Below are 24106 nucleotides of genomic sequence, written 5' to 3'. Positions count from 1 at the left end.
AACAATGAAGAAGTATATTCCCGTAGAAACATTCCTTTTCTTCTCACATCTGTTTTGTTGTTTAATGTTTTCTGCTTCTATTTGAGGTTTTAAACTTGGTATACCAGTCAAAGCTGATAAGCATTCTTTGCCTTATCAACAACAAAAATCTAGAAAAATCTAGTGATGCATAAAAATCTTAAATGTTTTTGTGCAAAAATACCTGTCTGAAGGCTGATTTCACCAGACTGAATATGCCCTGTTCATTTAAGAAGCATCACTTGAAGAACTTTTAAAGCAACTTCTTCCTATATACCATGGAAATAAGTTCAGATCCATTTTTCCCAGATCCGCAGGAGATGACTTACTTGAAAATTTACCTATTTAGGAGGAGAAGAAAAAGGTGTAAGACAGTGAGTTAATGGAAATTGAACTGGAAGGACACTGATCAACACAAATTTGTTTGTCTCATTATCCTCCAGGTCGCTTGCTTAGTTTTTTCAGCAAGCTTTGAACAGACAGTCAGACAAAGTTGCTTTAGGTAGGACAATGAGCAGTCTGACCTGGCACTCTCTGCCATTTCACTGTGCTTTGTGGGAAAGAAATGGTGCTTCTCTCTTACAGCGTCAAGTTTGTCTTTGCTTTTGCAACCTCTTCTCATGCTGTTAGCTGGTACAGAAGGAGTGAGGAAGGAGAATTTGGCAATTAGTATTGCCAGGTGTGGCTGAGATGGCTCAGCTCTGAAGTGAGATCACGCTTAACCGCGTTTGTGTCCCAGTGGTCTGGCTCAGCATCTGCTCTGGGCTCACTTTCCGTTGCTTTTCTTGTGTAATACCTGCAGGCTAATTATCAAAAAGAGCTGCTCATATCCATGTAGTGATCACAGAGCTTGCTCTGTTATTGTGACCTACAGATGTCTTGTTCCTTGTAGTCACTTAGTATTTCATCTTTTTTGGAAAGCGTAGCTGGACGATACGTCACGCAGTAGCATTTTGGGAAGTGCATACAAATGACTTCAGAGTGGACTTGCCTTCCAAGATGTGGTTGACTTCAGTCCAAAGGCAAAGCTGTGTTACCAGTTTATGTTCATTTACGCTGAATTTGTGCCAGAAATTTTTAGAACTTTTTCTTGCATTGTTTTTGACTTCTTTATTGTATTTGAAATTTGCAGCATAAATGTCATTCCAGTTCTGGGCTTTGCCTGTTTTAAGCCCATATTTAGTCCTTATCATCTTGGCAGGTGTAGTAGCTTCCAGCTGGGTCCTGAAGTGGACTTGGCCTAGTCCACCAGTGTGATTGCTGGTACGAGAAACCGTATTTTCACACTGGATCACTGCAAGGCTCATCTTTACGGATAAACATTCACTTCCTCCTTGGTTAATAAAATGAAGGGTTTATTCAACCCCATGGATTTAGAGAACCGATTCAGGGATGGTTTCAGCTTCTGCCCACAGTGGACAATGCTAGTGGGTGTTTTGGTTTTGATGTGAGCAAGATGACAGTTACTGGAATGAATGAATGAATGAAACTGTTTAGGCTGCTTGAAAAGCTGCCTTTCATCTGCGGGAGGAGAACAGCCAGGAGGAAATATCTTTCAAGTCTGCTCCCAGTGCAGAAATTAATCTTGTGTGGGAGAAGAGGGGGAAACAGCCACCTACCTGGAAATCTGAGACTGTAAATGAGATGTCACAGAAAAAGGCAGTGGCATCCACTCATATGCTAGTCCACTGGGGAGGGGGGAAGAAAAGCCAGCAATACTTCTATGAAAGAGGATTTTTTATGATCTCGTCAGTCATCATTCTAAGACTGTTGAAATTATAATGCAAAATTGTAGGAACATATTATCTGTAGTTTATAGGCATGATGTTCGTTCATCTGGGTTACTTCTGTGTTATGAGTTGGGTTGGATGCAAGCTGTTGCCATACTCACGGTTGCAGGGTCACGCGTGTACCACAGCTGGAATGAGGAGGAAGGTTGGCTGTAGCTCCTGGGAGCAGCTGGAGCCTGGTAGGCTGGCAGGGGGTGAGAAGGGCTCTGTGCTGCCTGATGAATTGATTTATTCCATGTCAAAACAGCTACAGGTGCCCACTGTTACTCTGACTGCCCAGCCTTAAGTTGAAAATCACAATAAACAATGAACCTGCCCATGGATATATCTGCTTCTCCTAAGCCATAAGGAGGAGATGAAGAGGTTTTGCCTTTTCCTTGGGTTAACAAATTGAAGCTTTTGTAGATCAAATAAGAGCAGGTTCACCCAGTAAAGACACGTCGCAGGACATCTTGCAAGCAACTCTCCTTCACCTCAGATAATGGACTCTGGTTTAAGTTTCTGTTGTGAGCTAAATTTTCCTCCAAGCATGTAAAGCAACTGCATGAGGGTGAGTTTTTTGTTGTTTTCTGGGGACCACGTGGATAGAGCGTGACATTTTGCCGTTATTCTTTTCTCGCCTTGTGAACAGCAGGAAGGTTGCTAATGCATTTATTTTAGAAACTTGTGCATGCCAGGATTGCAGAAAGTCACTTTTATCCACAGCAAATAAATATAAAGAACCTCAACAAAAGCCCTTGGTTATCATTGCTTAATTCTTGTGATTATTGCATACAGCCAGTATCTACTAGAAAACGAATCGTTTACTTCCCCAATGAGCAATATTACTCTTGGTTATTGTTAGTAATCTGAAAACTGGTAATGGAGAAATAAAGAGCATGCCAAGTTGTATAGTATAATAAATGTTTAAGATAATATGCTTACTAATTAGATAAATGATGAGTTAGAAAATTTCCTTTGGAAAGAAAGAAAAAGACACGGTTCAGAGAAAAATTTTGTTTTGGCGATTGAATGGGGATTTTTAATCTTATTTTTTTTAAAGGTATGGATTATTTTGAAGCAGACAACTTGTTTGCAGGGTTTTTTTTAATATATATTTTTAATATCTTACAGGACTTTGAGCGTTTGTGTGAGCACAGTTGAGGTCATCTGCTTTCAGCTGATCTCTTCTGCCAGGATGGCTCTCTACCTGGCATGGCCGCTTCCTCACTGACAAATGCAAGTTGATACATCTCCCCCTTTCTCTGCAGCACTTTCTTTTTAGAAACATTTGTAGGTATTTTCATGTTCCAGTGGCAGACCCTGTGGGCTATACAGAAGATATGCACAGCCTCAGCCTTAACCTACACGATACAAGCATGGGCTGCTCAGACCTTTGCTCTGGAGGTGCTTGTGTAGAATGTCTTGACCCTCAGAACAGGTCTTAAAACAGAAGCGGACCCGGGAATGCTCTCCACTGCTGCAGAGAGGAACTGTGTCTTGGTGAGGTAGAAGCAGATAGGATTTGATGTGTCCTCTCATGGTCGCAGGTGGTTGTCTGTTACCTTACAGCTCAGCTAAACTGAGTGGGTAGGTGAATGAGGCTCCCTGTTTACAGGTTTTATTTCTTAGCTCAGGCACGTCTAGAATGTATTTGCTGGTAGTTCCCATGCTTCTGGTGCAGTGTAACTCCCCAATCTCTCGTAATTCTCTTAGTCCTTAAACTTCAGAAAGCATTTTTTGTGTACGCTGATGTTGTCCTGCATCATTCAGAATTTTGGTCGAGCTCTTTGCCTTTACCTGTTATTTTTATCTAGATATGTTACATACAACATTTTGCTACACTTGTAAGTTTAAAAAAATGCAAATAATTGGACAACTACTTTAGATCTCAAACTCTGAAAAAATTAGACCAGGGTAAAACTCCTACAGCACAGCTTGGAACTTTTGCTGAAGCAAATACAACTTAATGTAATGTCGATGAGCATAATATAGGGAGGAGTAAAACAACTGAAGAGTGTATGTACTGATATTGAGTGAAAAATAGAGAGCTGAACAGAAATGCTTCAAAATATTTGTGCTGTTTTGAGTTTTCTGTGGCTTCTTTTTTTTTGGTCAGGAAACTATTACCAAAGCCCGTTTTGGATTTGTTCATCCAGTCTATTTTGGTTCTTTTACAATAAACTGAGAGTTTTGTAATCAATGATCTTGGCACAGGAGTTGGAGCTCTGCTTGTTGAACAAAGAATAGAAGCACAGCGTGACCTACATTTCCATTCAGTCAGATAGGATTTGGGGTCTCGCAAGATACCAACAGAATGCTAATTGTGAGACAAATAAACTACCTGGCTTCCAGCTGGAGGATTTGCTTTTAGCTGAGGACATTTTTGAGATTAGTCTCGTGAAGTACTGAAGTGTCCCTCAAAGTTGATGCAAGTACTTCTTCAAGTGTTACCAAATCCCACCACCTCACTGTGCAGGCTTCAAGAAGCTCCTGTTTGCGAAGTAGGATGTATTTTTACTAGCACTAGTATACTGTGAACGAAACCTTAGGATTATCTGTTTATTACTGAGAAATGCATTTGACACAATAGAGACAGCTAATACTGTAAAAAGAGGAGCTTCTGATCCCAGTTAGATATGTTATTTGTATTGAGTTTCATAAAAAATTGGATAGGAGATAAATGGATAATGGAGGAGAGGAGGAAAACGAATGGAAAGAGTTCATCATTAATAGGTCTAATCAAAAAGTTTCTTGAGGAATTGTTATGGGGAGAGAAAACAAAAGCAAGAATTCCCTTGAAAACATTTCTCTGAGTAAAAGCTGGAGAATTATGTAGGCTTCAAGATTTTTTTTTAAATTCCTTTTTCTCCAAATTGTATTATTATTACTTACATACATGATAAAATGGAAGTGAGGACAACTGTATGACTGGAGAGATTATTTCGGTGGGGGAGAGTTTTCTTGTACTGAGTGTGAGAAGGTAGTGCTTTATCTCATTTTGTTCACTTTACTGGAGGATAACTTATTTTTCGAGGCAGACAGTAAAAGAAATATGAAGGGGAACTGAAAAGCTTAGGAAGCTGAGGCACTTCCTCTATGGAAGGAGGAGGATGGTAGGTTTTCCATAAAAATTTTCAGAGGCCTAATTAAGAGTTACCTTTTGGAGAAATGAACATCTTGTTAGTTCTGCTTTGTTATTTATATAAGCAGCTTAGATGTGGTTTTCGCCATCATAAGTTACAGTCTGTGAGAACAAGGAGGAAAGACAACAGTAAAATCAGCACTGGAAAGCTGGTTGAAAGAATTGCCTTGAGGAGGGATTTAAGAAGCTGCAGAGAGAAAAGGATTTCAAAAAGCAGCAAAGACAGGGATGTTTGAAGCTGAGTAGGTGTTACTGGCTTCGGTGCTGGAGATCAGGCACCAACACATAGCTCAGGCTTTGAGATTAAAAATCACAGGGTTTCACTGCAGCCCTTTCCCAAAGTTTGCCTACGAGATGGGATGGAAGGGTAGAAGAGTGCTTATCTCAGGAGAGGGGCATCTTTTGGCATTTAGACCTTGCGTTACCCAGTAGCACCCATAAGCGCTGTTTTGATATTATGATTAGTTCAAGTCTTCACAAAGATTTCCAGAACAAACTTAGTCCTCTGCTGGAGAGAGAAAAGCTGATTTTTTGAGTGACAGAGTGAAATTAGGGGTGGGAACATACGCTGACACCCCAGCCCCCACATGCTTTCAGTATTCAGTCTGCCAGGTTCCTTTTGACCCTATCGTCTTCCAGCACGGTGTTTGGTACACAGGTTCAACTCCAGGCGTTTCACAGTAGGTGACTGCCAAGCTAGCGTGTTAGGTCACTTTGTTCTCGTAGCCTTTCTAATGTATTCAGTGCCTTGACAAATTTCTTTGGCAAGAGCTTTATAAAATAATACCGTATTGTACATAACTTAACACGCCATTAAGCATCAGAACATCTCCTACCATACAAGTCCTGAAGTCCATCACTAAGCTCAGAAACCAGAGCAGCTCTGATACTTAAGTGATTTTTGTAAGGAATGATAAGTAGCAAGGAAGGATAGTGATTTTTGTAAGGAGTAGCTTTTGTCTCTATTTGTCTTCTGCTTTTATTTTAAATGGGGTTGAAAACAGCTAGCAGCACCAGTAAGGAGCCTCATCAGCTAAACTGAGTATTTATTAGCGCCTGATATGATAAAACTACACTTTCTGTGCTCCTGCAGTATTTTAATCACGCTTGTAGCACTGCAAACAAAAGGGCTGTTGGTCAGCTGATGTAAATTCTTTATTTGTGCTTTTTTTTTTTTTTCTCCCCTTATTTCTGAATATATGCTTCCATTTTTTTCTAATGTGTCAAGAAAATGTTGACTTTTCAGACTAGAAGCTTACTGCATCTCAGTGTTTGATCTCCAGTTGCTCAAAGGTTAGGCACTACAGGAGGTGAGTGGTTAAACTGCTCACAGGTGCCTTACAACTAAATGCTCCTTCATCTCTGCTCTGTGTGTGTGTCACAAAATAATTTTATCCACAGTTGGTGTTTATTTACAAGAAATAGTTGTAAACAACTGGTGGTGTTGTGCATACAGATGTCAGACTGCAGTGTGTGACATTTGGCTCTGTTAAGGAAACAGAGTTTCTGAAAGCAGTTAATTGTAGTGGGTGCACATTTTCGTAGAAGGCGACTGTTTTTTCTAATCAGAGGCAGGAATACTCATTTGCACGTCACAGTATCATGTTGCTCTTAGAAAAGCAAAAGAATGTGTTACCTTTAAGCAAGGCTGACGCAGAATTGACATTTCAGCAAGTGCAGGCAAGCTGGGGCAGAGTCCCCTGCAGGCCTCCCTGGTTTTTGGTTTCGTTTTTGGTTTCGTTTCAACAACCTTTAGCAAGTGCTTTCCTGTTTTGTGAAATTTTACTGTAATGAAAACATTAGAGATCAAGAAGTCAGGTATGTCTTGAACTTGCCATCAGGAATATGATGTGCCTTCAAGCTGTTTTACTTTCTGGAGAGGCAGAAGCTGTTTTTAAAGACGTCATGTCCCCAATGTGAAAGTCTGTGTTTGTCCAGCAGTGGAAACTCTGTCTCTGACAGTGGTCAACTTGTTCAGTGACTCAAACCTCGCAGTGAAGTAGTTAGATAGCGTTTGTGGTGTAAGACATGCTTGCATCAAAGTGACAATGTCTTTGCTTGATTGGAACAAGACATAATCCCATCTTGCACAGATTTTCCCTGCGTGAGCCCAGGACTGTCAAAGCACGTGTTGTACTGAACAGTGTCAACTGATGCAAAAATCAGTCAGCTTGTGACAAAGTTCTCTTGTAGAAAGGGGAAAATGTGTTTGAACTCAGCTATTCTGAGATGGATGATAGTAACCACAATATCTTGGGTAATGCAAATTTCTGATTAGGATTTTTAAATGTTGGTGGCGGAATAGCTGTTATTTCAGCTTCATCACTGATGGAAGGAAGACGAGCAGTTGTGGTGCAAGTCTCAGGACACCCTTGGCTGTCCGAAGCTTGTACTGAGCTTGTAGTGCTGGTTTCCGCATGCCTGCAGCTCTTGGTGCAAATCTTCTGCTCACTATGCTGCAGGTGGGACAGAGGTGTGAGGTTTTGAGGTTTTTTGGTGGTTTGGTTTTTTTTTTTTGGAGGGAGGGGGGGTTTATATTGTTCTGTAGTGCTAGAGGGATGTATTTAGTATGTATCTCCCTATGTTGCTGTGGTACAAGGAAGCTTGACTTGCATGTTGGAATATAAGGCAAAGCCTTTCCTTTGTGTTTCTGTCACAGCAGTTCTAAAATATGCCCTTCAAACAGACTAATAGCAGTTGCATATTTTTCTGTGCCTTTAGCAGTAACAGTTTTTAGATTTATAGCAGTTATTTTCTTTGTGCAAGACTCAGAACTTGACAGAATACACACCCTTATCCAAAAGACTCATTATTCACTGTAGCAGAGAGGCTGGCAGGTAGAAAAGCAGCTGAGCATCTCATGTTTCAACTAGGAGGCATAAGTGTTATCAGCATTGACCATCACGTAGTCCCTTTAAGGAAAATTATGGTATACCAAAGGGTAAAACATGCTCATGATACCATCAGTTCTTATTCACATAGTTCTGTGAAAAATTGTTGTTATGCCATGTGTAGATGTGTGGAAACAGACAAGTATGCACATGTGTGTATGTATGTATATGTATGTGTCTAAAAGTCAGGTATTTTAATTCAATTGGTATTTGCAATATTTCTGTGCTATAGTTCCATACATCTTAAGTCACATATGACATAAAGATGGAGACTTCTGTGCTTTGTTAACTTGGACATGACTCTTGTTTTCTTTTTTTTGTTTTTGTTTTTTTTTCTTAGGGTAATAAATGCAGGGAAGAGCACGCACAATGAAGATCAAGCCAGCTGTGAAGTCCTCTTTGTCAAGAAGAAAGCTGGAGGAGCTAATTCTACACCAAACAAGAACTCGTCAACAAAACGGAGGTCGTCGCTGCCCAATGGAGAAGGTCTCCAGCTGAAAGACAATTCAGTAAGCAGACTTCTGTATCTTGTCAGTGGAGAAGTACAAAATAAATATAAAAGAATGTGGCAATATGACACTAAAAGACATGTACTGAATGTTTCATATATTTTCAGTTGCCTCTTACTAATTATTTCTGCTTAAATACAGAACAGTTAACTATATTTTCCTTAGCTCTACTACTTGATTTTTGATTTTTTACATTTTTCAGTGTCCATCTAAGACATTTTAGTTTAAAGATGGCAAAGGGAATACTCCTTGGATGTTACTTTTTGTTTCATTTCTGAAAATATAATCCTGAGAAATTTACTGCTGCAGAATACTGTGAGTTTAATGGCTGTGGTTGACTTATCCAATGACAATCATTGCAAGCATAGCAGTATCACCGTTTATACATACAGTTTTGTTAAGGGTTAGGCAGTTGTTTGGGTTCTTCTCCCTGAAGCAGTATTGCGTGTAGCAAGGCTGATTTATGCAGGTAGAGTAAGGTTACCCAGCACACTGAATTCAGTGATTTTTGCAGACTATGGCTCCTCTCTTTGTGTGGAGAGTGATGTACATCACGCACTTGTCTGCTAGCAATCATCTGCTATTCTTAATCTGTCCTGTTTCCTGACTGGCTAATTACTTCATCCACTCTTTAAGAATGAGCTCAGGCTCCAGTAATGATTGATAGTATGTGTTTGATTCAGACATTTTAGTCATGTAACACTAAATGCCCTATCTGAGCATTGGAGTTGAACAACATAGATATGCTGTCTTTCTTCTGCGGTGAGAACATAAATTCTCCTTAAATGATAATTAGTCTTTCAGTGGACTAGAAGTACCTTTTTTTGGTTTTTTGTTTTGTTTTAAAGCAGGTTGTGATTAGCAGTCTGCTTCAGTCTCTCCCCAAACCCTATGGCTTGGTACACTTGATGGCTGCAGGGGTCACCGGGATCCTGAGCAACATGCATTCCTCTTGCACTGTGTCCCTCCTCACCTCTTGGTCCTCCTGTTCTGTTTCATATTTCATTATTTCTGCAATGTTTTCAGACTCTGGATTTTCCAGGTTTGCAAATAGCCTTGTCTTTCCTCTTTCAAATCTTTCCTTACATCCCAGTTCCTGTGTGCTGATATTCCTCATTCCTCTCAATCACTCAGACAGTCATGATTTTTTTTTTCAAGTACATACTTACACACTTTTGGATAAAGAATTGTGCCCTGTAGTTGCTGGGACTGTGCGTTCTGTGTACAGTCATGCAAGATAAAACAGGATTTCTTTCAATAGTCTATATTTTAAAAAATATTTCCTAGAAAGTCTGTGCAACTGTCTACCACTGCAGATGCTTGTTTCCATGACTATTTAATTTTTGTATACATTAATTATGTTTAATGAAGCAAGCATTTGGCCGTAGTACTTGTTCCTGTTGTCGTAGTTCAGCCCTGATCAGGACCAGACTACGCAGTCTCTCTCTCACTCCCCCCACCTTCCGAGAGAACAGGGAGAGAAAATATAAGGAAAAACGGCTCGAGGTTTGAGATAAGGACAGGGAGAAATCCTTAAAGTTACCATCACGGGCAAAACAGACTCGACTTGGGGAAAACTATTCATTTATTATTACAAACAGCAGGATAATGAGACAGAGAACAAGATAACCTCCATCCACCCCTCCCTCTTCCCAAGCTTAACATTATCTCTACTACCTTCCCCGCCCCGAGCGGCACAGGGGGGAAGAGGGAATGGGGGTTGCAGTCAGTTCATCATACGTTGTTTCACACCGCTGCTTCATGGTTGGGGGAAGAACTCCTCACATTCCTCCCCTGCTTTGTTGTGGGGTCCCACCCCTATGCCACAGTCCTTTGTGGAACCGCTCCGGCGTGGGTCATCTCTTCCACGGGGTGCAGTCCCTTCAGAACAGCTGTCCCAGCAGGCCCTCCACGGGCCACAGCCGCTTTCAGGCATCCACCTCCCCTGGGTGGGGGTCCTTCACAGGCTCCAAGTGGATCTCTGCTCCTCCGTGGACCTCCATGGGCTGCAGGGGGACAACCTGCTCCACCATGGTCATCACCACAAGCTGCAGGGGAATCTTGGCCAGGAGCCGCATTACTCCTCCCCCTCCTTCTGAACTGACCTTGGCGTCTGCAGCCGTTCCTCACAACAGGCTGGTAGATGTCTCTCAGGATCTTTTTTTACATCATCTTATTCACTTCTCATCTCCTCTTCACTTCTTGCAGCGGGGCTGGACCGAGTTGGGCCCAGTCGGCTGCCTGGCGAGAGGCCAGAGGGTGAGGCCTGCAAGGCCCATGAGGCCTGCGCCTTCCCCTCTGCGCCTCTGCCCCTGCTCAGCTTCTTCACATCTTCTCTTCTCTCCTTTTTTTTTTTTTCCTGTTTTCCCCTTCTTAAATACGTTATCGCAGAGGCGTTATCACGGGACATTCTGCTACCAATTGGCTCAGCCTTGGCCAGCAGCAGGTCCGCCCTAGGCCTGGCCGAGTCCACTGAACAAAGGGGAGTGACTTCTAGCAGTTTCCTACAGAAGCTACCACCTTAGGCCCCCCCTCACTAACAAAACCACGACATCTGTATATAAAACACATCAAGATAAGCAACAATGTGCGTGGTCCAGGTGATGGGTTTGACACAAGGGGCAATGCTGTGTCATGCACACACAGCACACTGCAAAGACCCATATGCAGACAGCGGCCTGGGAAGATACATCTTGGTGCTGTGCAGAGATACTAGCTTTGGTCTAACACCATGTCGTGGGTTGACCCTGGCTGGACACCATGTGCCCACCAAAGCTGCTCTATCACTTGCCTCAGCTGGACAGGGCAGAGACAATATAATGAAAGGCTCATAGGTTGAGATAAGGGCCAGGAGAGATCACCAATTACCATAATGGGCAAAACCAGAATCAACTTGGGGAAACTGTTTTAATTTCTTACCAGTCAAAATCAGAATAGGGTAATGAGAAAAAGCGCCAGATCTCAAGAACACCTTCCCCCCACTCCTCTCTTCTTCCTGGGCTCAACTTCACTCCCAGTTTTCTCCACCTCCTCCTCCTCCCCAGCAGCGCAGGGGAACAGGGAATGGGGGTTGCAGTCAGTTCATCACACATTGTCTCTCCTGCTCCTTCCTCCTCAGGGGGAGGACTCCTCACACTCTTCCCCTGCTCCAGCCTGGGGTCCCTCCCACAGCAGACAGTCCTCCACGAACTTCTCTGACATGAGTCCTTCCCACAGGCTGCAGTTCTTCAGGAACGTGGGTCCAGCATGGGTCCCCCGCAGGGTCACAAGCCCTGCCAGCAAACCTGCTCCAGCCTGAGCCCCTCTCTCCACGGGCGCACAGGTCCTGCCAGGAGCCTGCTCCAGCACGGGCTTCCCATGGGCCACAGGCATCCTTCAGGGCATCCGCCTGCCCCAGCGTGGGGTCCTCCAAGAGCTGCAGGTGGATCTCTGCTCCTCCGTGGGTCTCCATGGGCTGCAGGGGCACAGCCAGCCTCACCATGGGCTGCACCACAGGCTGCAGGGGAATCTCTGCTCTGGCACCTGGAGCACCTTCTGCCCTCCTTCTTCACTGACCTGGGTGTCTGCAGGGCTGTTCCTCTCACATACTTGAACTCCTCTCTCTGCTGCTGGTGTTGTGCAGGTTTTTTCTCCTTCTTAAATAGGTTACCCTAGAGGTGCTACCCCTGTCACTGATGGACTTGGCCTTGGCCAGTGGTGGGGGTCCATCTTGTAGCCAGCTGGCTATGGCTCTATGGGACACGGGGGCAGCTCCTGGTGTCTTCTCACAGGAGCCACCTCTGTAGCCCCCCCTGCTACGAAAACCTTGCCATGCAAAGCCAATACACGCCACATTTCAGTTCCAGGCTTAACATGTGAGATACCTGGTCGGGGCCTCTGCATCTGAGATGTGGGTGAATGTAGCTGTACTAAATTTTCTAATGTTTTCATATTTTGGGGGCATGTATGGGACATAAAAAGCTTTGTAGTGTTGTTTCACAGAGTCCAGTTAACTTTCAGCTTTTGAGTAGTATCAAATGCTTCTCAAGAGCAAGGGACACGCTATGTTGTACATACTGTACTGCATGGTTAATCATCTTCCCCAGAAGGAACTTTTCTGCAAACATTTCATAGTTGATATGTTTAGATTGCATTAAAAATACAAGGATAGAAAACTGTTTCATTATCAGAAAGGTGTCTTCACTAGCCTTGATTGTATCTATCCTTATCGTCATCATACTGTTATGGTATAGTAATAGTCTATGAACTGATTGCATATTTTTGAAAGCTCGTTTTATACTTAATGAAATGAAATAACTTTATACTTAATGATTGTCAGCCTCTTTAAATATCCAGTTACTCTGTTATGTGAAGTATCTCACAGGACTTTCCGATTTCTCTTCCTCTCTTCACTCTCTTCTACTTTGATTCTGTATCTTTCATCTCTATTTTGGAATAAACAGCCACTCCCTTTCAAGCTTCTTGAGATAAACATTTTTATTTCAAATCTTCTGTTCTTTCTTCTATTTCTGGCGTATTTTTACCAGAAATTAGCATAATGTCTGAACTGAGGAGCCAGCTGATCCACATAATATATAGTATACTGTTTTTATGCTACTTGTTATCATGTTCCTTCTATGTTCTCTTCTTATCTACAGATTTTCTTCTGTTTTCTATATGACACTTGAATGAGTGCTATAGCACTCATTAGTTAGCTGTGTAAAACCTATTCTACCGTGTTATTAGACCGCAGCTTGTGAATTTAAATTTGTAATACACTTTCTCAAAACAGGCAGCATATTTCTGGAGAAAGTTTTCTACTAGAGGGCAGTCTTACACTAGCAATTAGTAGGATTTTTTCCTTGGTATATTTTTTTGCTGGTTGAATATATCTAAAAAGGAAAAAAAAAAGTTGTACCCATTTCTGTAATGTGTCATATTTTTTGTTTTCTTATCGTTATGTATTCATATTAAAATATTATACTGTGAGGTATAATACTGTGTTTTGCCCTCACATAGCATTGTTAGCAAATATTTTTTAAGGAGTGTATGAGTCTTGTGTTAAATATGAGGAGGGTGCAACTTACTATGTATCAATAGGATGTAGAAATACAGGCTTGAGACACGCCAGGGAATGGTATAATATCGTCCCAGTAAGTATTTTGTAAGAACGCCAGAGGCTGAATGCCTCATGGGGAAATCCCACCATAACACACAATCTGAAATTGTCTCCAAGTGGTGAAGAAATACTGAAGGAAGAAGGGATGACGGAAGCAGTTTACTGAGTATTTATCTGATAAAAAGAAATATTTTTTCTGTTGTTGTTTAGTTTTTTAAAGTGTGGAGCACAAGGGAAATAGGAACTGGAACTTAAACTGTCTCTTGATTTAACAGAGTACATCTTGTCATCCTCAGATTTTTCTTTTTTTTTTTTTTTTTTTTTTTTTTTTTTTCCACAGAATCTTTGAGAAGGCCACGTGCCATCTTTGTTTTACTCTACTTTCTGGGAAGCTTGTGAAACTTAAATGCAGCTGCATCTGAGAGTATGTCATTACTGTTATTTAATGCTAACACCATCAATGCAGCCCTGCGCTTTGGCAAGGCAGCATAAGGGAGTCAGAAATCCACGAGTTGTCCACGTGGGCTGGGTGCCGCTGTCATGGCCTTGACTCTGGGGGTGGACTCTGAAGACCTTCTGGAGTGGGAAGAAGGAGGTGGTGAGCCAGAAATTAGGAGATGGAGAAGTGAACGTTTGTTTAGTCTCAACACACAGAAAAATCCAAGAAAACCTGTTAAATAGCATAAATTTAGAATCATAGAATCACAGAATGGTTTGGGTTGGAAGGGACGTTTAAAGGCCATCTTGTCCACCCCCCTGCAGTGACCAGGGACATCTCCAACCAGATCAGGTTGCTCAGAGCCCTGTCCAACCTGGCCTTGAATGTTTCCAGGGATGGAGCATCAACCACCTCTCTGGGCAACCTGTTCCAGTGTTACGGTTTTCTTCTTTAAAGAGCAGATGATAAACTAAGCAGAGCAGTGAAAGAAAAAACTCTGCAAATTCAACCCTAAATTAATTCTCTCCCCTTCTCCCGACCCCACTTCACTGCTGATTAATTAATCATATTTGCCCTCTCTCCCAGTTCAGGAGTTTAAATTGCACAACGTTTTCACTGGTACTGTTTCTAAACACCTTTAACTATGGGGTACCTTGATGATGAATACTGATGATGAATACCATCAGTGAGTGAAATGGGAAACCTATACCAGTGTATTGTCATAGTGACAGGTTGCAGGACTTAACATGATGCATTATTAATTGTCATTGCAATGTGAGGATACATAACTATTAATTCAGCAGTTTTCTTTGCCATAAAGATGGGACACAGAAATAGTTTTGTGTGACACAGGGCTGGTTGTTCAGCCACAGGTAGCTGAACGTATCTCTGGTAACATGAGGAGGCTTTTCTCTGAGGATGGGGTGGCAATTGCCCACCCAGTTCAGATTTTATGAGAACTGAAGATGTGCTTTAATGCATTTTCTGAGTGTAGTTCATATTTGAAACAATAATAGTCAGGGACAGATGCGGTTTTCAGAATAAATCTTTAGTGGCAACATGATTTATTTGCCGTTTTGGAATTAGCTTCATAAAAATTCTGAAGGTTTGCAATGTAGGACCACTATTTAGCTTATCTGAAAAAAATCTGTCCCAAATTGATTGCTATATATTGCTAAGGCTGCCCTTGTTTCTATAACTGAGCTCCAATTTATGTATATATGCATTTTCTTTCATGATTTCTCATGCACTTCTTGACCCAAAACTTTGCATGTCTTAATTATATTTTACAATTACAAAACCCAGGAGACTGCTGAACCTTCCTGCAAGCTGGGTCAGCAGTTGAGGAGCCTGAAGCTTATTAAATTTCCTAGTACACACTGGAAATGAATTGTAAGGTCAGAGCAGTGAAGGATCTGTTTGCTCTTCATGTATCTGGTGGCTATTCAGAATGTTGTTAAAACTGAATCTTTTGAAAGAAAATCTAAAATAAATCACTGTGTTGACCAATCATACTCCCAGGTGAGGGCTGTGTCCAGTTAAAAGAACAAATGGAGATTGATGTTTGAAAGACTGCTTTTGACAGAGTACCACCAGAGCTAGTAGAAATAGATGTCTTGTTCTCTGAGAGTTTGCAGAATGTCAATACTTTCAGGAAGAAGTTCAAGCTCTCAAATGTGAAAGAGAACAGCCATGCACATGCACACCAGATCAGGTAATCACTTGTGGGTACAGATGTTAGCTGTGGGAGGAAAACCAAGGACCTTTTTGTGCTTTTTGTCTCATCTGTGTGCCCTTACTGCCAGCCCTTGTTCGTTCTCTGAGTCGCTGCTTTATTTGCACCATATATTTGATTCTCATAAAGTTGGTATGCTTTTGGAGAATTACTTTATTTCAAATAGGGAAGCCGTTTTTATTCTCAGAGTAGGGGAAAGGTATTTGTTTCTTCTTCCTTTTTTAGACAGTTAGTAGGTTATTCATGGTTATACTCTCTTTGCTAGCTCAAAAGTAAATGAAGCTTTGTGGGAATACTTATGAGTTCTTGGAGACTAATATTTAGGTTACAGTAATGCCTGCAGGCAGATCCCAGCTGAAGCTAAGGGCCTAGAGCATCTCATACAGAATGTGTGTATAACAGCAGCATTGTGGTAGGCATCTCCCCTGACTGTATATACTTATAGTATAGACCTTTCAGTTATCTAAGGTATTTCTGCACTGGATAGGGAGAAATAAATCTACTTTGGAATGACATGAGCATTGTCTGAAAGTGCAGGGTTTTTCTTTCTGCTGAGTATAAGGGCAATTTAGAGAACTATCTTGGAGGTGTCTGAACTGGTAGCAACACCCTCTTTTTGAAGAATTACTAGTCCAAAAAGGACAGGATCACTGAACTCCAGAAGAACCACCACAGCTGACATGGCCATGCAGTGTTCACGTCAGTGACAGCCTGAGGATACAGCCCAGGCCCACATGAGTTTCTCTGTCCTAATTTGTGCTACACATTTGCTTAGAGGAAATAAGTGGTAACATTTCAATTTCACTTTTTGTCAAGGGCCATTGTTCTGATCTCTTTTAAAGCTTTACAGTCTCTGATGACACCTTATTTGACTTCAAGTTCACATGAGGCTTGGTCAGTGTAGGACATACCCAGTATTGTCCTTATAATAAATAATGAGAGTGAATTGTGTTAATGATTGTTCTTTATCTTCTGAAAAGCTCTAATACAGACTTTGGTGGGAGCTTGCTTTGGAAAACTTAAGAAAATTAAGGGATGGGGGCAGTTAAACTTGTTCTTAATTGTAAGTTTCTGTCATAGTTTGGGGGGAGGGGGAGTGGGAGGATAAAATATCTTCTTCTTCTAGGTGGAAGGTAAAATATTTCCATTTTAATCAGAGGTGTAATGCCTTTATGCTTTTTTTCCCCCAAAGGCAGCACACCTCCAAAGGAATAGCACCTTTCGAATGACATGAGTACATAAGCTGTGGAAGCATTATCCATGGTGGATCATGAGGTGGATTTTGGTCAAGGAGCCAAACCCTAAGAGAAGAATGGGAGCAGAAGTAGTTTGATCTACAACTCCCAGGAGGCATAGTGTTGCCATTTTGAATAAATGGTTTCTGTTTTCAGCTGAAATACTTCCACTTTGGGATACTTTTTTCTGTTGGTAAAATACTTTACATTTTCCATTAATAGCTATCTGTTTTTACAAACGGGTTTTTTTTAGTCAGTAATCCTGTTATCTGTTAAAAATGGCTTCAGCAGAATTTTACAGCCAACTGTTGTGTGAACTTGAAGGGACTCTGAGCCCAGAGCAAGCTAGCACAACTGCCAGTCATGCCTTCAGGGGTGAAGTTTCACAACAGGTTTTTTGGTGAATTTACCAGACCTGGTAAGTGGGTGGGTCTGGCTAAGAAGCTGCACTCGGAAATGTCTGTATTTTTGGGGTTTTCCACCATTGTAGGATGTATCCTGTATGATCCTTACTGTGGTAAGTAATCCAGCACTGTAGACCAATACTCCCTTTTCTCAGCATTTCAGTAATGAAATGAGGAATGCACAATAGACTACTGAATTCCTTCTCTTGGAGGAACTCTTCACTATGTAGATGACTATATTGTTCAGGTACTGGTTAAGAATGTTTTAACTTTACTGCAGCAGCAATGCTATAATTTTTTAAAAATAGACTTTAATGTAATTTTTATAATCAAGGCTTTAAAATGTGCATGTCAACAAAGTAAGTTATAAGTAATATTTGTTCAGCAATTAATTCTGCCATTTGAATAGCATGAACTTGTATTGATGGTCTACACACATGTTGCTAAAAGAGACATTTTGCATTAGGTTTTGGATTTTGTAGCTTGGGGCAACAATGGATGATATCTTTTGGATCTGCAAATTACAATTCATGGTGTTCTTACTCCAACCTGTCTGCCATTTCCTACAGCCAGTGGTTGGCAACTTTGTGGAGCAGCTGAAACGGCAGAAAGTAAAAGGAGCTGCAGTTCACAGCCCTGGGCATAAGTCTGAAATAAGCAGTGCTTTGGGCATAAGGTGCTGGGATGCAGGTGATGCCGAGGGTTATGTGCTGATCTGTTGTGTAAGGGAGCAGTGTTTGGGTGAATGTAACAAATCACGTCTGTCATTCTAAATTAGACCACACTCAGCATGACATGCAGATATAATTTCTGAGTTTTTGACTGCAGTGAGATCTAGGTTATGCTGTCTTAGTATGAGAGTATGTGTTTTGAGTATGTGTTTTGCAACAGTATTGCCTGATTCCTATCCCTTGCAAAATGATTTATTTCTAAATCTCTATTAGTCCACCCACATCTGACTTGCAAGGCAGCCCCACAAGCAGTTGTTTCAGTGTAGCTGGGAGGAGTTGCAGGATTAAGCAGTGGCAGAGGAAAGGAGAGACTGGAATGACTCTTTCCACATGCTGCTGCCAAATATGCTATCATGCAGACAGGTATTGTTACTCCTTAAACACTTCCCTGAGGATTTCTAGGTGAATTTCTCAAAAAAAAAAATAAGTTGAGGTTATCTAGGGTATAGCTGCTTGGTATTTTTCAGGCAGGCTGGAGCTTGTGCTGCCCAGAACTGATTTGCCTCTAGCCCTGGGTTAATGGGCCGTATCTGAGTGACAGAGTCCCCCACCACAAGAACTTGGTTTCTACTCAAATCAGAGCAAAAGTGGAGCTGAATTACGCCTGTCAGAGGAGACTGTGTGGAGCAGAAAGGAATAAATATTTGAAAATCACATCATTGATCAATAACTGCTGAACAAATATATAACATTACTGCATATATGTTAATTTTAATAATGAGGTCTACAAAATGTACTTTTTCCCAATACTCTACCTGTATGAGAGCGGTTGTGCTGACCAACGTGCTAGGAGTTGAGCTAAAATATAAGATAAAAAAGCATGCTATTATGCCGAGAGCATAGCTCTTCTGATCAGGGGGTATGTAAGTCCAGTATTGTACAGGAAACTTTTCAGAGGACTGGGAAGAACTAGGCAGTGAACATGTAGGCTAGCATGTGGAGTGCAGCTGATCCCACTTGTGTCTGCCATCCTTGAGGACCTCTGTGCTGTGCTGGTTCCTGGGCTGGCACAGGCAGGGAAAGCCTGAGCTGTCCCATCTGCCAGCATGGATGGACCTTGTCTACCAGTCATGGAAGTGGGGATCATGTCCTGTTACTAGATGACAAATTGAGGTCCTTTGTCTTATGCCTAGTGAAAAAAGAAGTCTGTCACGGAAGTATCAGGTGCTGTCTTGTGTAGAATTTTGGTCTCCATGGTGGTAGGTTGATCATTTATCAATTATGTGGTTTTTTTTCAAATGCTTTTCTTCTGATCTACAGAGTCATTAGAAAATTAATGTAGTCTCACAGTGATAGCTGTGCTTGGTCAGTGCATCCTCTGATGACTGTAAAGTAAGAAAGATTACAAGTTCAGCTTTTTTTTCTTTTTTTTTTTTTCTTTTGAGGTGGTTAAGCAAAAGAAAAAAAAATGGTGGGATGTGTGGCAAAAATAAGCATCTTTCCTTCCTGCCACAGCTGTGCTAATGCAGTGGGTATTTCTCCATTTCAAAAAAGGTTACCTCTGGGAAAGTTACCTGTGTTTTACTTGCTGCCCCTGTGCAGGATGGCTGCTCCATCCCCTTACTTGTGGCTGGGTAATGGTGACCACCTCTCTTTCTTTTTTTTTTTCTTTTTTTTTTTTTTTTTTTTTTTCTTTCTCCCCCTTTCTTCCCCTCCTGCTTCTCCAGGACACAGATGGGATCAACCTATACTACTGGTCCCTGTTTGATGGACATGCTGGGTCAGGGGCAGCTGTGGTTGCTTCCAAACTGCTGCAGCACCATATCCTGGAGCAGCTGCAGGAGATTGTGGACATCCTGAAGAACACGGCTGTCCTTCCGCCCACCTGCCTGGGAGAGGAACCTGACAACCCAGCCACTAACAGCAGGACGCTGACGCGGGCGGCCTCCCTGCGTGGTGGTGTGGGGGCCCCAGGCTCGCCCAGCACCCCTCCAACACGCTTCTTCACTGAGAAGAAGATCCCACATGAGTGCCTGGTTATTGGGGCCATAGAAAGTGCATTCAAAGAAATGGTATGTATATCTCAGGGCTCTGAAGTCCTTGTTGCATACATTAATGAGTTGCATGGCCTGGAGAAGATGAACCTTAAGAGATTTTTTGAAAACTTTTTTTCCTGTCCCCTACTTAAACACCATCTTAGTATGGACAGAATTTTTTAGGAGCCTCAACAGCTTACTTGGTACATCCCTGTGAGGCCGGAACTGCATCTTAAGTCCCAGGCAGCACCACAGCCATGTTTGTGGATTACTTGACTCTTAGAAGCTTCGTGCTCTTTTTCTTCCCACCCCTCCCACTCCCCCCCTTTTTTTTTTAAGGTAAAAATTAGTATTGCCTCACAGTAGCAAATTTCAACATTGGCTGTTAGCATAAGACTGCGTATTTGGGCATGCACTGTACAAAGCCTCATTCCCCTACCCAGAGCAGTGGCGAAGGCTCTCAGCATTTCTTGCACCACCAACACACCTTGCTTGTGTTGCCTACAGCTATGTAAATGGGTCATAAAAGGTCACATCAAGGATGATGGGCAGCATCTTTGATGCAGCAACCTGTAGTTCACTCAACCTGTTAGTGTTGGAGTGGCTCATAAAGCACAGTAGTGACTGTAGAGAGTGTGTGCAGCTCTTGACTGAGGCAGGTTGGGTGTGGGTGAGTAGGGCGTGAAGTACGTTCCTGCCACTCACTTGGCTTGTGTACGGCCTGAACAACTGGGAGGAAACTGCAACCCTATGGAAACAGAATATCCATCAATTTCTCTCTGGAAGGCTGATTTTTGTCTTTTGTCATTGATGTAGCTGCTCAGCACCTTCCCCCTTCACTTCTCCATGGTATTAAAAATAATTCTTGTCAGGCAGAGTGGAAACTTGGCCTGCCAGTGAGTACAAGCAGATCAGGTCTTGATCTGATCTTGTTCTTCTTTGTTTTGTTTTGTTTTTTTAATTAATTTTTATAGTTTTTAGAAAAGCCTCTTATTTGAGCAGAAGGTTTTTGAACTAATGAGTATTTCCCAGAGGTTTTATTTGTTGTCTGAAAAGAAGTATTCAGTCATTGTTTTTCCTGATGTGAATTTTGTTTAGTACGTGCATCTAATTAGAGACTACAGTTGTTATTGTAACAAAGTGGTACTTCACTTTGAATTCTGAATACCAATTATCTTGCTGGATTGTCCTTTCTCCCCAAGAAAGTGCCCGCAAACAGACCCACCAACTGGGTTTAGACAGGATCATCTGACTTCTAGGTAGGTAGCTCCAGGAGCGAGACCCACAGCCATGGTTTAGGCATTGTTGAGCATGGGACATGTAAGCAGATATATGCACTGGTGCTAGTGGGCTCAATTTCTACTAGTTGAAAAAAAAAGAGAACACATGAAAATCTCCTGTCAGTTTAGCATGCCCTTTTCAGAAGGGGAGCACTAGCTTGCTCCCTTCTTTGTTGAGAAAGACCGGGAAAAGATGACGCTGCCCATTCACTGCACCCCAGTGGGTTCAGGGCATGCTTAAGAGAGGGACACCAATTCCATGCTTCAGTTGGGGCAATTTTCAGGCCAGAAGAATGCCAGACTCTGAGTGCGTGACATGACTCTCTTCTGTTGAAACTGGCTCCAGGTGCAGGAAAGGTGAGAAATGGAGTTTCATGGGACTGGAAAGTGAAGGTAAGAGAGCTCAAGAGGGCTGTTTCAAGTGCTTTACCTTTCTTATGAGATCAGCGTGTGCATTACCCATCGCTGCCTTCCTGAACGTGTGAGTGAGCAAGGCTGTTATTGCCTTGCTTCAGTTTGAGTTCACACTGCTGTGTTCATACAGAAGATCATCTTAGCTCATATCCAGGCACCTGACTGCTTGGGAGGGCTTTTATCAATAGAGTATGACAAATACAGAAACCCTGGATAACTCACCAGAGATACAGTGTCTGGGTATTCCATGTACAGGTCATAGTGATCTGTCCTCCCTTTTTCTAGACTGAAGTCCATTTAAAATTTTATTTTCCTCCCCTTGTTTATATGCTACAGATCAAATGCCTTAATTTCCACTTCTGCTCTTTATCAGAGGGCTGAAGTTCAGTGTCTGTCTTTGCTGTATATATAACCCTGTGTCTACCATGATGCAGTATAATTTCAGCACTAAGTTTTATATTAAAACGAAGTTTTATAAGAACGGTCAGATTAAGAAAAGCAACAGATAATTATATCTACTTTAAGCTCTTGGGAGAGTCTTGTGCTTATAATTGGTTTAGGCAAAAGAGTATTTTCTTTTGTCCATGGAAGGGAGCAGTTCATAAGATAAACACTTTGGAGTCTCATCTCTGCTTGCAATGATTTATCTTCCTCCTGCCTCTGTCTGACTTCCTGCTGCCTTATACTCCCAGTAGTCTTTGGGTGAAGATTTTGGACCTCTTCCACAGCACATTGTTTATTCAGTCCTATTTTGTACTAGAATGTTGTGGACATTGTTGAGTTAGGTCAGTGCAGTTCAGATGTGCATAATGCACGAGAGTTTTGTTCCGGCAGAGCGTATCCATTTTACCTGGCACTTGGTGAAAGCTCATGTTTCCTGGACACGTAGGCAGACTTCTTGGTGGTGTTTCCTGGCACACCCATTGCTGCAAAGGAGCCCTTTGAACCTGGGAAAAATGTTGAGTAGATACAGACACCTTTTCTTTTTCTAAACAGTCCAGCTTGACAGTTTTATTTAATTATGGTTTTGTCACGTTTTCCTGGTAGCATTTAGCATACCATTGTTTTTTTTTTCCCAGCTGCCTTTTGAATTCTAGTTAAGCTCTCCTTAGTTTTGGCTCAAGTCTCAAAAAAAAAAAAAAAAAAGGCAATTTATCCATTTCAAAAGACTTTTAAAAAATTATTTTCCCTTTATTAACTGTGGTTTCCTTTGGACAGTGCTTGTCTGACACCTACATGGAGTGAAACACTGTGGAAAGGTGACACAGACTAAGTCATAGAATCATAGAATGATTAGAGTTGGAAAGCACCTTTAAAACCCATCTAGTCCAACCCCCCTGCAAGGAGCAGGGACATCTCCAACCAGATCAGGTTGCTCAGAGCCCCATCCAACCTGGCCTTGAATGTTTCCAGGGATGGAGCATCAACCACCTCTCTGGGCAACCTGTTCCAGTGTTCCACCACCCGCATTGTAAACAATTTTTTCCAATTTATTGGAAGGTGTAAGTTTATACACATTCTATCAGGATTTTTTTCTTTATTGAGTTTTGTTTGTTTTTTTTTTTTTACTCAGATGAAATTCAGACAGGTGCTTCTGCAAGATTGGTGCCATATTAATTTGAAAAATCTTGAGAGAGGAACATACATTGTACGGTGCTCCTTTTGAGAAGCTTCCTCTGATTAAACAGCCAGTAGAAATGAGGAGGGTTGGAACAGTGTTACAGGCATTTTGATGCTTTTTTGACAGAGGTAAAGCAGATTAAGGAGTTATTTTTGTCTTTATGCCTTCTGAATCATGTTTTTTTTGGGTGGGTTTGTTTGTTGTTTTTTTTCTTTTTCCAAGCAGATGCTTTCTGTCATAGCAGCACTGAGATCCTGGAGGAGAGGCCCCTACTCTGAGGACAGATATAGACGAAAGATCGTTATTTCAGTTGTTTCAGCGGTCCCGCGCGCTTAGCGGTGCCCGTCACGCGTGGGCCGGGGCAGGCGGAAGGAAAAGCGGCCGCGGGGCGGGTGGGAGCCGCCGGCCCGGGCCCCTCCGCGGGGTCTCCACGAGGTGGCACGAGCAGGCCGCCGCGGAGGGAAACGGCTTCGTGGCGTAACCGTCTTTCCTTTTTTTTTTTTTTTTTCTTTTTTTTTTTTTTTTCCTCCCCCGGAAGAGATTGTTAATTAGCGTGATTAACCCGTGGTTTTGCTAGCCCGGGTCTGAGCCTTAGCGAGGCCGGTGGGGATGGGCCCTGTCCCAGGGCTGCGGCCGCATCCGCCGCCTCCCTCCGTAACCGCTGGAGAAAGCAGCCCCTGCTCTGGAAACCTCCCCCCGTGTCGCACCGCGGTGTCCTCTGCAGGCTTTGCTCCGTCCTCCCCGTGCTCCCGCACCCGCGGAAGGGAGACCAGGTTGACCAGGCCTGAGGCAACCCTCGTGGGCGCCCTGCCCCTACAACAGGCGACCTCAAAATGCAGGG

The 24106-nt window shown here is 42.3% G+C and overlaps 1 protein-coding gene across 1 annotated transcript in view; it reads left to right on the top strand.

Moving 5' to 3' along the window:
• The window catches only part of PPM1H (protein phosphatase, Mg2+/Mn2+ dependent 1H), a 142311-nt gene that overhangs the window by 56872 nt on the left and 61333 nt on the right, over positions 1-24106 (top strand). Inside the window, exons 2-3 of the mRNA XM_086748598.1 lie at positions 8164-8332; positions 19642-19986. Coding sequence (XP_086604724.1) covers positions 8164-8332; positions 19642-19986 — 514 coding nt within the window. The remainder of the gene's footprint in view (positions 1-8163; positions 8333-19641; positions 19987-24106) is intronic.

This window comes from Chlamydotis macqueenii, chromosome 1 (assembly GCF_036417535.1).
Source record: "Chlamydotis macqueenii isolate bChlMac1 chromosome 1, bChlMac1.mat, whole genome shotgun sequence".
NCBI lineage: Eukaryota > Metazoa > Chordata > Aves > Otidiformes > Otididae > Chlamydotis > Chlamydotis macqueenii.
The sequence above is the reverse complement of the archived record's forward strand: the minus strand, read 5'-3'. Positions and strand labels throughout refer to the sequence as shown.